General features: G+C 40.1%; 1 protein-coding gene and 1 long non-coding RNA gene across 4 annotated transcripts in view; one reads left to right on the forward strand and one right to left on the reverse strand.

Annotated features, from left to right (window-relative positions):
• NR2C2 (nuclear receptor subfamily 2 group C member 2) overlaps positions 1–13,916 on the reverse strand; it is an 82,926-nt gene that overhangs the window by 25,942 nt on the left and 43,068 nt on the right. For all 3 annotated transcript variants that reach the window (XM_067755577.1, XM_067755576.1, XM_067755578.1), the window contains one exon: positions 6,560–6,670. In XM_067755577.1, coding sequence (XP_067611678.1) covers positions 6,560–6,631 — 72 coding nt within the window. In that variant the 5' untranslated portion in view covers positions 6,632–6,670. The remainder of the gene's footprint in view (positions 1–6,559; positions 6,671–13,916) is intronic.
• LOC137232792 (uncharacterized) lies at positions 119–6,000 on the forward strand. The gene is made up of 3 exons (XR_010947185.1): positions 119–2,373; positions 4,518–4,619; positions 4,714–6,000. It is a non-coding gene; the product is annotated as an uncharacterized lncRNA (long non-coding RNA).

Raw genomic sequence — 13,916 nt, forward strand, 5'->3', positions numbered from 1 at the left:
GTTCTAGCCCGTTCCTGTCTCTCTTCCAGGCCAAGTGCCCAACTTGGAGCATGGGGCCACCTTTTCCCTGAGGACCCCCAGCAGGCCCTCACTGCAGACAGGACTCTTGCGGTGCGTGCGCTGGGCCTTGGGAAGGGGAGACATACTGTGTCTCTGGTTGTACCCCAGCTCCCTACAGCACATTTATGGACAACATATCTGGAATCTGCGCCACCTCTTGATAGAACTGCTTTGGGTCATGGCATCCCAAGGTTCAGACAGCAAACTCACACAGAGTCCTACAGCTTTGCCAACAGTCCAATACGGAAAATCCAACAATGCTGGTAGGTTCAAAAGAAAATGACACAAGCAAGGAAAGAGTCAATTACTTAACACGTGTTAACTGGGCACCCACTAGGTGACCAGCACTATTCTCGGTACTAGAGATGGAAGTGTGAACACGGCGGGGAGCTCGCCTGCTAGAGGAAAGACAGACTGTGCACCCTGACATGAAGAGGCAGGAAGGAAACACAGAGGAAACAAAAAAGCAGGATAATGGACAGAACAAAATATGGGGAAGGAGGCAGGGGGGCAGCTTCAAGAGCAAAGACCTCTCTGAGGGAGTGACGGTGGACAAAGACCCAAATGAGGCAAGAGAGGAAGCCGTGCAGAGCTGTGACAGAGTGGGTTGCAGGCTGAGGGCCCAGTGAATGCAAGACCAGAGAGCCACAGGCTGGACATGAGTCCCAGCACATCATCGCTTCCAAGTGAATGGCCAAAAGACCTTTAAGGGGATTCCCTGGTGGCGCAGTGGTTAAGAACCTGCCTGCCAATGCAGGGGACACAGGTTCGAGCCCTGGTTCAGGAAGATCCCACATGCCACAGAGCAACTAAGCCCGTGCGCCACAACTACTGAGCCTGCGCACCACAACTACTGAAGCCTGTGTGCCTAGAGCCTGTGCTCCGCAACAGGAGAAGCCACCACAATGAGAAGCCTGCACACCGCAACGAAGAGTAGCCCCCGCTCACCGCAACAAGAGAAAGCCTGTGCACAGCAAAGAAGACCCAGCCATAAATAAATAAGTTAAATTAAAAAAAAAAAGATAGGACTGCCGAAAAGAAATAGAGTAATCAACCATTATAGTTGGAGTTATCATCACTCTTCTGTAAGCAACTGACAGATCAAGCAGGCAGAAAATCAATAAGGATATAGTTGACCTGAGGAGCACTAGCAACCCCCTTGATATAACTGACATGTGTAAACTCATCCATCTAGCAACAGCAGAATATACATTCTTCTCAAGCCTGCATGGAACATTCACTAAGACCACATTCTGGGCCACAAATATATGTATCAAACACACATATATATATCAAAATATATAGCTGAGTGTGTAAGGAAATGGGCACTCTCATACCAGGCTGGTGGGAGTATAAGTTGGTGGAACCTCTTTGTAAGGCAGTCTGGCAACTACTGTCAAAACTACACATAAGGGACTTCCCTGGTGGCGCAGTGGTTCTGAGTCCACATGCCAATGCAGGGGACACGGGTTTGATCCCTCTTCTGGGAAGATCCCACATGCCGTGGAGCAGCTGAGCCCGTGCGTCACAACTACTGAGCCTGCGCTCTAGAGCCCGTGAGCCACAACTACTGAGCCGGCGCGCCTAGAGCCCGTGCTCCACAACAACAGGCCACCGCGATGAGAGGCCCGCACACCGCGGTGAGGAGTGGCCCCTGCTCGCTGAGGCTAGAGGGGAGCCCGTGCAGCAACGAGAAGACCCAATGCAGCCAAATCTAACTAAATAAATAAAAGATAACATTCCTTCTTAAAAAAAAAAAACAAACAAAATAAACAAACTACACATGACACACCCTTCCAGCAATCCTACTTTGAGGAACGGATCCTACAGAAATACTCTCACATGTCTTAAATTAAGCAGGTAAAATGTTATTTATTGCAGCATCCAAAAAATGGGATATCAAACTGCCACTCAAGAGAAAGAGGCAGCTTATTTGTACCACAGGGAAATACCTCCAAAAGAGAGTGAAGTCCAGAGCAGTGTGGGCAGAATGTCGACAGGAGTGTAAAAATATGCTGTATTGTTTACATGTATGCTTGCAGGTGTAGATGCACAGCCCATCTCTGAAAGAATGAATATGCAATATGGTAACAGTGGCTTTTCTTGGGAGAGACGTGAATGACTCCATGAAGAGGGAGGGAGGGAGACTCGTCTTTTACTCTGTATGGTGTGACTTTGTTACAGTGTGCAACTACTACCCAGTCAGCACGTACAAACAGACAACTCCTACGAGTACCTGAGAGGGGCCACTAGAATATCAGAGCAAGAAAGGAAATATCAGATGGTTGCGGATGGAGAAAGGACAGAGAACAGGTACTGGCTGCTCAAGAAGGGTGTGCAGAAATAAAGAGCTGGTGGAAGAGAGACCTAGGGAAGGAGGATGCTACAAGAGCCCAAGATGCAGTCCCCTGGGGAATGTAGTAAGGATTTCAAACTTTTAAAAAACATATATACAGCAGAAGTCTTTTCTAGTAACATGTGAAACCTCAAAAAATAAAGTAGATAAAAAAGCACTGTATTATATAAATGTATTTTATAAGCTCAAATTTAAACATTTCCTTCAAACAATAAGTATAATTATGCTCTCCTGAAAACATAAATGTGAAATGGGGAGTGTGGAGGAATAGCTCTGGAAAACCTTAAAATCCATGGAGATGGCAAAAGAAGGTTTAAGCCAAGATCTGCCCCAAAGGGAATGAACACAGATTACAAGTGAGTGCACCAGTGACCTCCAGCATGTCAAATTTGGTATGTGACATGTTCAAGTGTATTTTTCTTTTAATCTACTTTAATTGCTTTGAAAGCTGGACTAAAAAATGAAATTTGAACATAATGTTTGTGTAATCTGGGAAACAGTAAAGAACACAGTTTGAAAACCACTGGCCTAAAAAGACTACATATGATGAAAACCCATGAAATTTACTGAGAAGCTAGATTTTGTGATGGCATGGCTCCGACTAAGCTTCATTTTCAGACAAGCAGGTGTTCTCCTACAGCTTTTCTTATCTCCATCTCCTTCCTCCCATAGTTTCTGCCCTAGACCTCTGTACCCCAAAAAATAACAGCTCTCAACCCCAGTCACAAGGCTACCTCTCCTGCTCTGAGGACTACCACCCTTCGCACTTGGCCCCAAAGCCCATTTGCAGCCATTAGGATGACATTATACTGATGAACACAAGTCCATCATCAGATCAGCCCTCTGTTGGTCTGCACAACTAGATATGTTGGGCTTGTGTTGACTGACACCTTAATTTTTGCTTTCATTATTTATTTATTTATTTATTTAATTTTATTTTAAGAGACGGGGTCTCGCTATGTTGCCCAGGCTGGAGTGCAGTGGCTATTCACAGGCGCGATCCCACTACTGATCAGCACGGGAGTTTTGACCTGCTCCGTTTCCGACCTGGGCCGGTTCACCCCTCCTTAGGCAACCTGGTGGTCCCCCGCTCCCGGGAGGTCACCATATTGATGCCGAACTTAGTGCGGACACCCGATCGGCATAGCGCACTACAGCCCAGAACTCCTAGGCTCAAGCGATCCTCCTGCCTCAGCCTCCCGAGTAGCTGGGACTACAGGCGCGCGCCACCACGCCCGGCTTTGCTATCATTATTAAAAACAAAAATAAATCCTGGAATGGGAAAAATATGGACTATGGACTAGATAATGGCATGTTTCAATATTAAATTTACTGATTTTGATAACTGTATTGTAATTATGTAAGAGAAAATACATGCTGAAGTATCCAGGGCAAAGAGGCATGATGTCTCCACTTTATTCTCAAATGATTCAGAAAAAACACATTATACATACATCCAGAATGTTACAGCAAACAACTGGTGAATCTGTGTAAAGGGGACACAGGATTTATGTGTATTATTTTCCTTAAGTTTGAACTTATATGAAAATAAAACATTAAAAAATTATATAACACAGATGCTAACATTTATTGACATCTACTTCCTACAGCTTTATAGGCAGTATCTCTTAATCCTTTTACAATCCTATAAAACAGGTACTATTACTGCTGTCACTTTACAATTATAGATGTTACAGAAACGTTTCCCAGGGTCACAGTGCTGAGTGGAAGCAAGATTTGACCCTAAAATCTGTTCCATTCAGAGCCAAAGCTCCTAAATATTGCATAGCTTGCCATCCTTACTGAATAATCTTTCCCTCCCAACCTTATCACACAAGCCACTATTTGAGTTCAGAGCACTGTTATTCATTAAAATATCAGAAAATGTATTCTTTCCCCACACCTCAGGGGATCAGAGATCCATTACTGAAGTCAGGACTAGAAATGAAAACTTCATCAAAGCCACAGCACCAACATCAAGAACCCAGAAACCAACCTATGACCTATAACTTTCCTTCAAAAAAACCAAACCTTGAAAAACAGTCAGTTCTGTTGCACCGAGGTAGGTCTCTTTTTTTTTATTTTTTTTTTTGCCCCACAGCACAGCATGCGGGATCTTAGTTCCCCAACCAAGGATCAAACTCGTGTCCCCTGCAGTGGAAGCATGGAGTCTTAACCACTGGACCGCCAGGGGAGTCCCAAGGTATGTCTAATTTTATTGACAGTACACAATGAAAAGATTTTCAACTATACTTACTTTACATAAAACTCTTGCTAATGGGTTATCTTCCCTAAAGAAACTGAAAGCTCAACGCGAAAGATCTATTCTACAAGACTGCTGCTCAAGAATCTTACTGCATTCTAGCCAGGACAGTGGTGGAACCATGGGCCAAGCACCAGGGCATGGGAACAGCCCCACTGTACGGAATGGGATGCCTGAATACCCCTCGGGAAAACAGAAAGATCCTTCTTATACCAATACAGGGGGCTGTATACCCTCTCTTGAAACACAAACTAGCTACCGATGGAGTTTTCTGGAAGAACTTTCTATGTTCTCATCTGCCCTCAGATGGTTGTGAAACCATAATATAACATCCATGGTTAAACGTACAAAGTTAGTTCCTAGTTAGTTAGAGTTGGGAGAGTTATGTAGGCAGGATCCTAACACCTGCTACATAAAACTATAAAGGACTCATTTTCAAGTCACAATCAGCAAATAAGAACAAAGCAAAAGAGAAAAAAATAACTTAGTTATATAAAGCTTCTAATTCTGAGGAATAGTAAAATCTCATTAACGTTGGACCAATTATCTGAATTTCTAGACACTCAGATATGTGTTTCCTACTTGGTGTGAAGAAAAGAAGTGTATGAACTTCGTTATTTATGATAAAATATTATGTAATACGGACATGATGGAAATATAATTTTTATCAACTCATTTCACTTTACTTATTAGAACTCTTCTATGCTTAGTTTATAATAATCCATAAAATCACTTTTAAGAATGGGTGAACACTATGGAAGTCATCTACTTATTACAGCATACTACTCACTTAATACTGAGTTTTAAAATAAAGAAACTGTAAATGAAAGCAATCCTTTACTTATTCACTCAAATACCTGTCCACCTGCTATTCTCTCAAACTTACGTTACATAACTAGAGTTTTCTCTGCCGTTCATTTCCGTGCATGTGTTTTGGTTTGGCCTTTTGAGATAACTATGAATCTCTTCTTTTTTTTTTACATCTTTATTGGAGTATAATGGTGTGTTAGTTTCTGCTTTATAACAAAGTGAATCAGTTATACATATACATATGTTCCCATATCTCTTCCCTCTTGCGTCTCCCTCCCTCCCACCCTCCCTATCCCACCCCTCCAGGTGGTCACAAAGCACCGAGCTGATCTCCCTGTGCTAGGTGGCTGCTTCCCACTAGCTATCTATTTTACATTTGGTAGTGTATATGAATCTTTAATGTATGTGTTTCATCAATAATTTTCCCTTCTTCTTGCTTGTTGATCATGATACATGTACCTTCTTTTTGTTCAGTGGGAAAGAGGCAGGTTCAGAGCCCTGGGAAGACTAAACCTCCCATAAGTGAATATCATCAATTAGTTAACAACAATACTAGCAATAATAGTTATTATAGATAATTAGTACATACCGAATGTTATTATGTGCCAAGCACCGTTTCAAGCATTTTACAAGCAATAGTCACTGATTCTTCCTAATAACCTTATGAGATAAGTACTACTATTATGTACATTTTCTAAATGGAAACAGTGAGACATTAGAAAAGCTATAAAATGGGGCACTGGATTTGACTTCAAGTGGAGGTCCACACTCTTAACGACTAACACATACTACCTCTCAATTTTGAAGCACATAAGTAATAAATGGTACTTCATTCCAATAGTTTGAAGTGACAGTTCAGACTTTTAGATTGAAAGTAAGTCAGCTTAGTAAATGTAAAATCTTTCTTCTTTTATCTTTTAAAAAATAAGTGAGATTGTACTATACTTGATGCCTAAGAAGCACAGCTCCTTAGTGAAACCCTTAGGCAGGTTTGTTTTCAGAAACGATTCAGGGAAGGCAGGTCTGCCCTCAGGCAGGTGGCTGGAACCAAGTGGGACTGGTGCAGGTACCTGAATGCGCTGAGGTGAGGCTACCGCAGAATCAGTGGAGATTATCTGGATGCGCGGGGAGGGGCTGGTCATCCCTGGAGATTCCGGCCGAGAAGTCTGTGTACGTGGTACCTGTGGGTGAGAAGAGGGCTGCATCACAAGGGGGCTTAGAAAGATGCCCAGTGGTGGTTTGAGGACCATGCCTCTTGCTTTCACTGTAGCTTTTTGAGTGATAAAATTGTATAGTTTTCGATGACAAAGGAATCAATGAGATATTTCCACAGAATGATCCTAAGAAACAGCTACAATAGCTGTTTCTAATGTTGAAAATGCAAGAAAAAAATGAAAGGTATTTTCAGGTCTGCTCTGCACAGCATCAATAAAATAAAAAGCTACCAAAATAACTTCTTAGAGATCATCTTTGAATTTTTTTCACTGTCTCTAAGGCCAGCTATAAAGCACTCCTTTAAGATGACAGGTTCCAGAAGACAGGCTCTCACAATACAGTTGAGGATGGCAAACAACCAGAATTACACTGGAAACTACTGGGATTAATACTTGTTAAAGAGTCTGGCAACCTCCCATCCTCACTGGGATGAAATCGGAAAAAGCTCATCAATAACACAAGGTCAATACCCACTAAAGTCAAGGTTCAAGGTTCTGAATGGTCACTTGGGCACCTGAAGTGAGCAGATATTATTTTTCCTTGAATAAAAGTATATCATGAACCAATGTTTTTCAAACTTCAAAAAAACAAAAAAAGGAAAAAGAAGAAGAGGAGGAGGAGGAGGAAGCAACACTTCCCAATTCATTCTATGAGGCCAGGATTACCTGATACCAAAACCAGACAAACATCACAAGAAAACTACAGATCAATATTCCTTATGAATATAGATGCAACAATCTGCAACAAAACCCTAGCAAAATGAATCCAGAAGCATATAAAGAATCATACACTATGACTAAGTGGGATTTATCCCAGGAATGCAAGGTTGGTTCAGCATATGAATCAAACAATATAACACACCCAAGAACAGAGGACAAAAGCCAAATGATCATCTCAACGTACAGAGGAAGCATTTGACAAAATTCAACACTCTTTCATGATAAAAACACTCACGAAAATAAGAACAGAAGTACTAGGCTTCCCCGGTGGCGCAGTGGTTAAGAATCCGCCTGCCAATGCAGGGGACAGGGCTTCGAGCCCTGGTCTGGGAAGATCCCACATGCTGAGGAGCAACTAAGCCTGCGCACCACAACTACTGAAGCCCGCGTGCCTAGAGCCCGTGCTCTGCAACAAGAGGAGCCACTGAAATGAGAAGCCTGTGCACGGCAACGAAGAGTAGCCCCTGCTCACTGCAACTAGAGAAAGCCTGCTTGCAGCAGCAAAGACCCAATGCAACCAAAAATAAAATAAAGTACATATTTAAAAAAAGAATAGAAGTACTGATATTCCATCAATCTGATAACGAGTATCTATAAAATACAGCTAACATAATACTTAGTGATGGAAGACTGAAAGCTTTCTCCTAAGATCAGGAACAAGACAAAGATGTCTGCTTTCACCATGTCTACTTGACACTGTACTGGAAGTTCTAGACAGGGCAATTAGGAAAGAAAAAGAAACAAAAGCAGCCAGATTTGGAAAGAAGAAAAACTATCTCTTTTTGCAGATGATACGATCTTGCACACAGAAAATCTGAAAGAATCCACAGAAAAACTATTAGCGCTAGTAAATGAGTTTCAAGGTTGCAGAATACAAGATCAACATATAAAAATAAGTTATCTTTCTATAAGTTAGCAAAGAGCAATCAGAAAATAAAATTAAAGGAACAATCCCACTGACCATAGCATCAAACACAAGAAAATAGTTAGGAATAAATTTAACAAAAGTGTAGTATTTGTATACTGAAAACTACAAAACACTGCTGAAAGAAATTAAAGAAGACCTAGATGACATCTGTGTTCATTCATCAGAAGATTTAATATTGTTAAGACAATATTACACAAATTGATCAACAGATTTAATATAGTTGCTATCAAAATTCTAGCTGTCTACATTGCATAAATTGACAAGCTCATCCTAAAACTCATGGAAATGCAAGGGACCCAGAATAGCCAAACAATCTTGAAAAAGAACAAAGTTGGAGGACTCACACTTCTTGGCTTCAAAACTTATTATAAAGCTACAGTAATCAAAACTGTTGGCAATGGCATAAAAACAGACACAATGACCAACAAAAAAGAACAAAGAGCCCAGAAATAAACCCTCCCATATGTGGTCAGATGATTTTTGACAAAAGTGGCGTGCCAATTCAATGGGGAAAGAACAGTATTTTCAACAAATGGTAATGGAACAACTGGACACAACATAGAAGAATGAAACTGGACCCCTCCCTCCTACTATATGGAAAACAATTAACTCAAGAGAGAGAATTCTGGGAAGATGGTGGAGTAGGAAGCACCAGGAATCTCTTTCCCTACCTAGACCACAATTGCACTAGTGGAATCTGTCTGATGTAACTATTTTGGAACTCAGGAGTCTACTGGAGGCTTGCAATTTCCAGGGGAAGCCTTGGACCATAAATTGCAGTTAATTTTGGTCAACTCCAGCTCCTAGCACAGTAGCAGCAGCTACCCATTCCCCACATCTACCCTATAACAGGCACCTGTGCACATGTTCCAGAAGCAGCTTGCACACAGCCTGTGGGAGCCAGGGTGGGCAAAAAGGGCCCTTGTCCTCCAAATACTGGGGATCTGTGCTCCAATCAATGATTGCTTCCTCTGATCCCACAGGTGCAGACAAAGAAGGGGTATCCATTGTCTTTGTACTTCTTCCTACTGTTGCAAGCCCCTCCATTTCTGCTGAAGTGATTTCCAGGGGACTTAAAAGACTGGATTGCTTCCCCCACCTCCCCATTTTTCTCTTTATCTTCTATTGGGAACCAGACATTAAAGACAAGGACATTCAAAACTAACTGCATATACAGGGACAATTAGAAAGTAAATACACATGCTCAGAGAAAGGCACAGGTTCAGAAAAGACCCTAGAAAAGACGTTAAGTTTACATGTCAGGATGCTCCTTGGAAAACAGCTTACAACAAAAACAATAAAGTAACAAAAAACAGTAAATATTTGGAAAGGGAGAGAATCTGATTTCCACAGTTACCACATTATTAGATTTAAATGTCCAGATTCAAATGTTGTTTCAACAACAACAAAACCACATGGCATACAAAGAAACAAGAAATTATGATCCATTCAAAGGAAAAAAAAATCAATGTAAGTTATCCCTGAAAAAGATCTCATGTCAAATGTATTAGACAAAGACTGAACTAAAGGAAGACGTGGAAAACTCAACAAACGATGTAAGAACAAAATGGAAATACCAATAAACAGATATAAAACCTAGAAAGAAACCAAAAAAAATTTTTTGGAGCTGAAAACTACAATAACTGAAATGAAAAATTCACTAAAAGGATTCAAAGGAAGATTTGAACAAGCAGAAGAATCAGTTACCTTGATAGAAAGTAGTGAGTCTGAGGAACAGAAAGAAAAAAGATTGAAGAAAACTGACCAGTGCCTGTGAGGCCTACAGGATACCAAAAAGTAGACCAACATAGCATTGTGGGAGTCTGGAGGACAAAAAGGGGGTGAGCAAAGAATATATGAAGAAATAATGTCTGAAAACTTCCCAAATTTGATCAAAGACATGAACATAAACATCCAAGCCCACCAAACTCCAAGTAATAGGAACTCAAAGAGACCGAAATCAAGACATTATAATCAAACTTTCAAAAGACAAGAAGAGAACATCTTGAAAACAGTAAGAGAGAAGCAAACTATCACATACAAAGGACCTGCAATTAGACTATTTGCAGATTTCTCAGGAGAAACTTTGGAGGCCAGAAGGCAGTTGGCCAATACAGTCAAAGTGCTCAAAGAAAAGAAACCTGTCAACCCAAAATACCATACCCGGCAAAACTATCCTTCAAAAGTGAGGGAGATTATAATTAAAACGGCAAAAGTTAAAGATAAAGAGAGGACTCTAAACGCAGCAAGAGAAAAACAAAGAGTTAATTTTATAAGGGAACCCCCATAAGGCTATCTGGTGATTTCTCTACAGAAATGCTGCGGGTCAGAAGGGAGTGGCAAGATAAATTCAAAGTCCTAAAAGGGAAAAACCTGCATCGTAGGATACTCTACACAACAAGATTATCATTAGAATAGAAGGAGAGTCAAAGAATTTCTCAGACAAGCAAAAACTAAAAGAATACAGCAATACTAAACTTTTAACCTGAAAGAAATATAAAAAAGTCTTCTCTAAATAAGATAGAAGCAAAAAAAAAAAAAAAAAAAAAAAGCAGCAGCAGCAGCAGCAAGAATCTATAGGAAAGAAAAAAAAAAAACCCACAATTGGGGCATTCCCTGGTGGCGCAGTGGTTAAGAATCCGCTTGCCAATGCAGGGAACAGGGGTTCGAGCCTGGTCTGGGAAGATACCATACGTCGCAGAGCAACTAAGCCCGTGTGCCACAACTACTGAGCCTGTGCTCTAGAGTCTGCATGCCACAACTACCAAAGCCCACGTGCCTAGAGACCATGCTCCTTAACAAGAGAAGCCACGGCAATAAGCCCACACACCGCAACAAAGAGTACTCCCCACTTGCTGCAACTAGAGAAAGCCCATCTACAGCAATGAAGACCCAACACCATCAAAAATAGACAGATAGATAAATAAATTACTTAAAAAAAACATAATTGAAAAGTATATCACTTAAATAAGCCAGTATGCAGATTAAAAAATTTAAAAAAAATTTGGGGGGTGAAAGTGGTAACTACAATGAACAGCAAAAGCATAAACATGAAGATATAAAAGAGGACATAGGGGCTTCCCTGGCGGCGCAGTGGTTGAGAGTCTGCCTGCCGATGCAGGGGACACGGGTTCGTGCCCTGGTCCGGGAAGATCCCACATGCCGTGGAGCGGCTGGGCCCATGAGCCATGGCCGCTGAGCCTGCGCGTCCAGAGACTATGCTCCGCAACGGGAGAGGCCACAACAGTGAGAGCTCCGCGTACAGCAAAAAAAAAAAAAAAAAAAAAGAGGACATAAAAATCATAAAATGTGGGGAAGGGAGTAAGAAATTGTAGATTTTTTTTTTTAGAATGTATTTGGAGCCTATATGACAACCAGTCTAAAGCAAGTAGATAACAGTAATAGGTTAGCATACCTGAAAAACAGGGTAACCACAAATCAAAAACATTATTCACAAAAACTAAAAATAAGAAAACACAAGCATAATATAAAAGAAAACCATCAAACCACAAAAGGAAAAACAGAAAAAAGGAACGAAGAAGAAATATAAAATCAACTGGAAAACATTTACAATCGCAATAAATATATATCTATTAATATTTACCTTAAATTATATGCCCCCATCAAATGACACAGAGTGGTAGACTGGATAATAAAATAAGAGCCTACAATATGCTTCCTACAAGGAACCCTTTAGAGTGAAGAACACACATAGATTGAAAGTGAAGGGATGGAAAAAGATATTTCATGCAAACGGAAATCAGAAGAAAGCAGGGGCAGCAATACTCATATGAGACAAAACAGACTTTAAAACAAAATCCATAAAGAAAGACAAAGAAGGACACTATATAATGATAAAAGGATCAATACAAGAAGAGGCTATTATGCTCATTAACATATGCACCCAATATAGGAGCACCTATATAGATAAAACAAATACTAACAGATATAAATGGAGAAACTGATGAGAACACAGTAATAGTAGGAAATTTTAACACCTCACTGACATCAGTGGACAGATCGTCCAGACAGAAAAATCAATAAAGCAACAGAGATCCTAAATGACACAATAGAACAGTTAGACTTAATTGATATTTTCAGGACACTACATCAAAAAAACCCAGAATACATATTCTTTTCAAGTGCACATGGAACTTTCTCCAGGATAGACCATACACTAGGACACGTAACAAGTCTCAACAAATTTAAGAGGATAGAAATCATTTCAAGCATCTTTTCTGACCACAATGGCAGCACAAAACTAGAAATCAACCACAGAAAGAGAAATGAGAAAAAAAAAAAAAACGATTACATAGAGACTAAACAACATGGTGCTAAAAAATCAATAGGTCAACGATGAAATCAGAACATATGTTGAAATAAATGACAATGATAACACAACCATACAAAATCTATGGGAGGCAGCAAAAACTGTCCTTAGAAGAAAGTTCATAGCAATACAGGCTTTCCTCAAAATACAAGAAAAATCTCAAATAAGCATCCTAACCTGCCATCTAAAAGAATTAGAAAAAGGAGAACAAACAAAACCTTAAGTCAGCAGAAGGAAGAAAATAATAAAGACCAGAGAGGAAATAAACAGAGATTAAAAAAACAACAGAAAAAGAACAATCAAACCAAGAGCTGGGTTTTTGAAAGGGTAAACAAAATCTACAAACCTCTAGCCAGGCTCACCATAAAGAAAAGAGAGAGGACCCAATAAACAAAATAAACGAAAGAGGACAAGTAAAAACTGATACCACAGAAATACAAAAAAAACATAAAAGAATACAACTATATGCCAACAAATTGGACAAACTAGAAGAAATGGACAGGTTTCTAGAAACATACAGCCCACCAAAACTGAATCGAGAAGAAATAATTTGAACAGACTGATTACTAGACGTGAAATAGAATCCGTAATTTAAAAAACTCCCTGCAAACAAAAGTCGAAGACCAGATGGCTTCACTGGGGAATTCTACAAAACATTAAAAGAACTTACACCAATCATTCTCAAACTCTTCCAAAAGAGTGAAGAGGAGGGTACACTCCCAAAGTCGTTCTAGAAAGCCACCTCACCCTGATGCCAAAACCAGACAAAGACACCACCAAAAAAGAAAATTACAGGCCAATATCTTTGATGAGTACAGATGCAAAAATTCTCAACAAAATATTAGCAAACTGAACCCAACAATACATAAAAAAGATCATACACCACAACCAACTTGGATTCATCCCAGGGTCACAAGAATGGTTCAACATACATAAATGAATCAGTGTGATACAACACATCAACAAAAGAAAAGACAAAACCACATGATCATCTCAATATACGCAGAAAAGGCATTTGATAAAATTCAACATCCATTCATAATAAAAACTCTTGCCAAGTAATAGAGGGAACATATCTCAACATAATAAAAGCTATTTATGACAAACCCACAGCCTACATAATACTCAATGGTGAAAAGCTGAAAGCCTTCCTGCTAAAATCTGGAATAAAGCAAGGATGCCCACTCTTACCACTTCTATTCAACAAGTTTTGGAAGTCCTAGCCACAACAATCA

Source organism: Pseudorca crassidens, chromosome 10 (genome assembly GCF_039906515.1).
Source record: "Pseudorca crassidens isolate mPseCra1 chromosome 10, mPseCra1.hap1, whole genome shotgun sequence".
NCBI lineage: Eukaryota > Metazoa > Chordata > Mammalia > Artiodactyla > Delphinidae > Pseudorca > Pseudorca crassidens.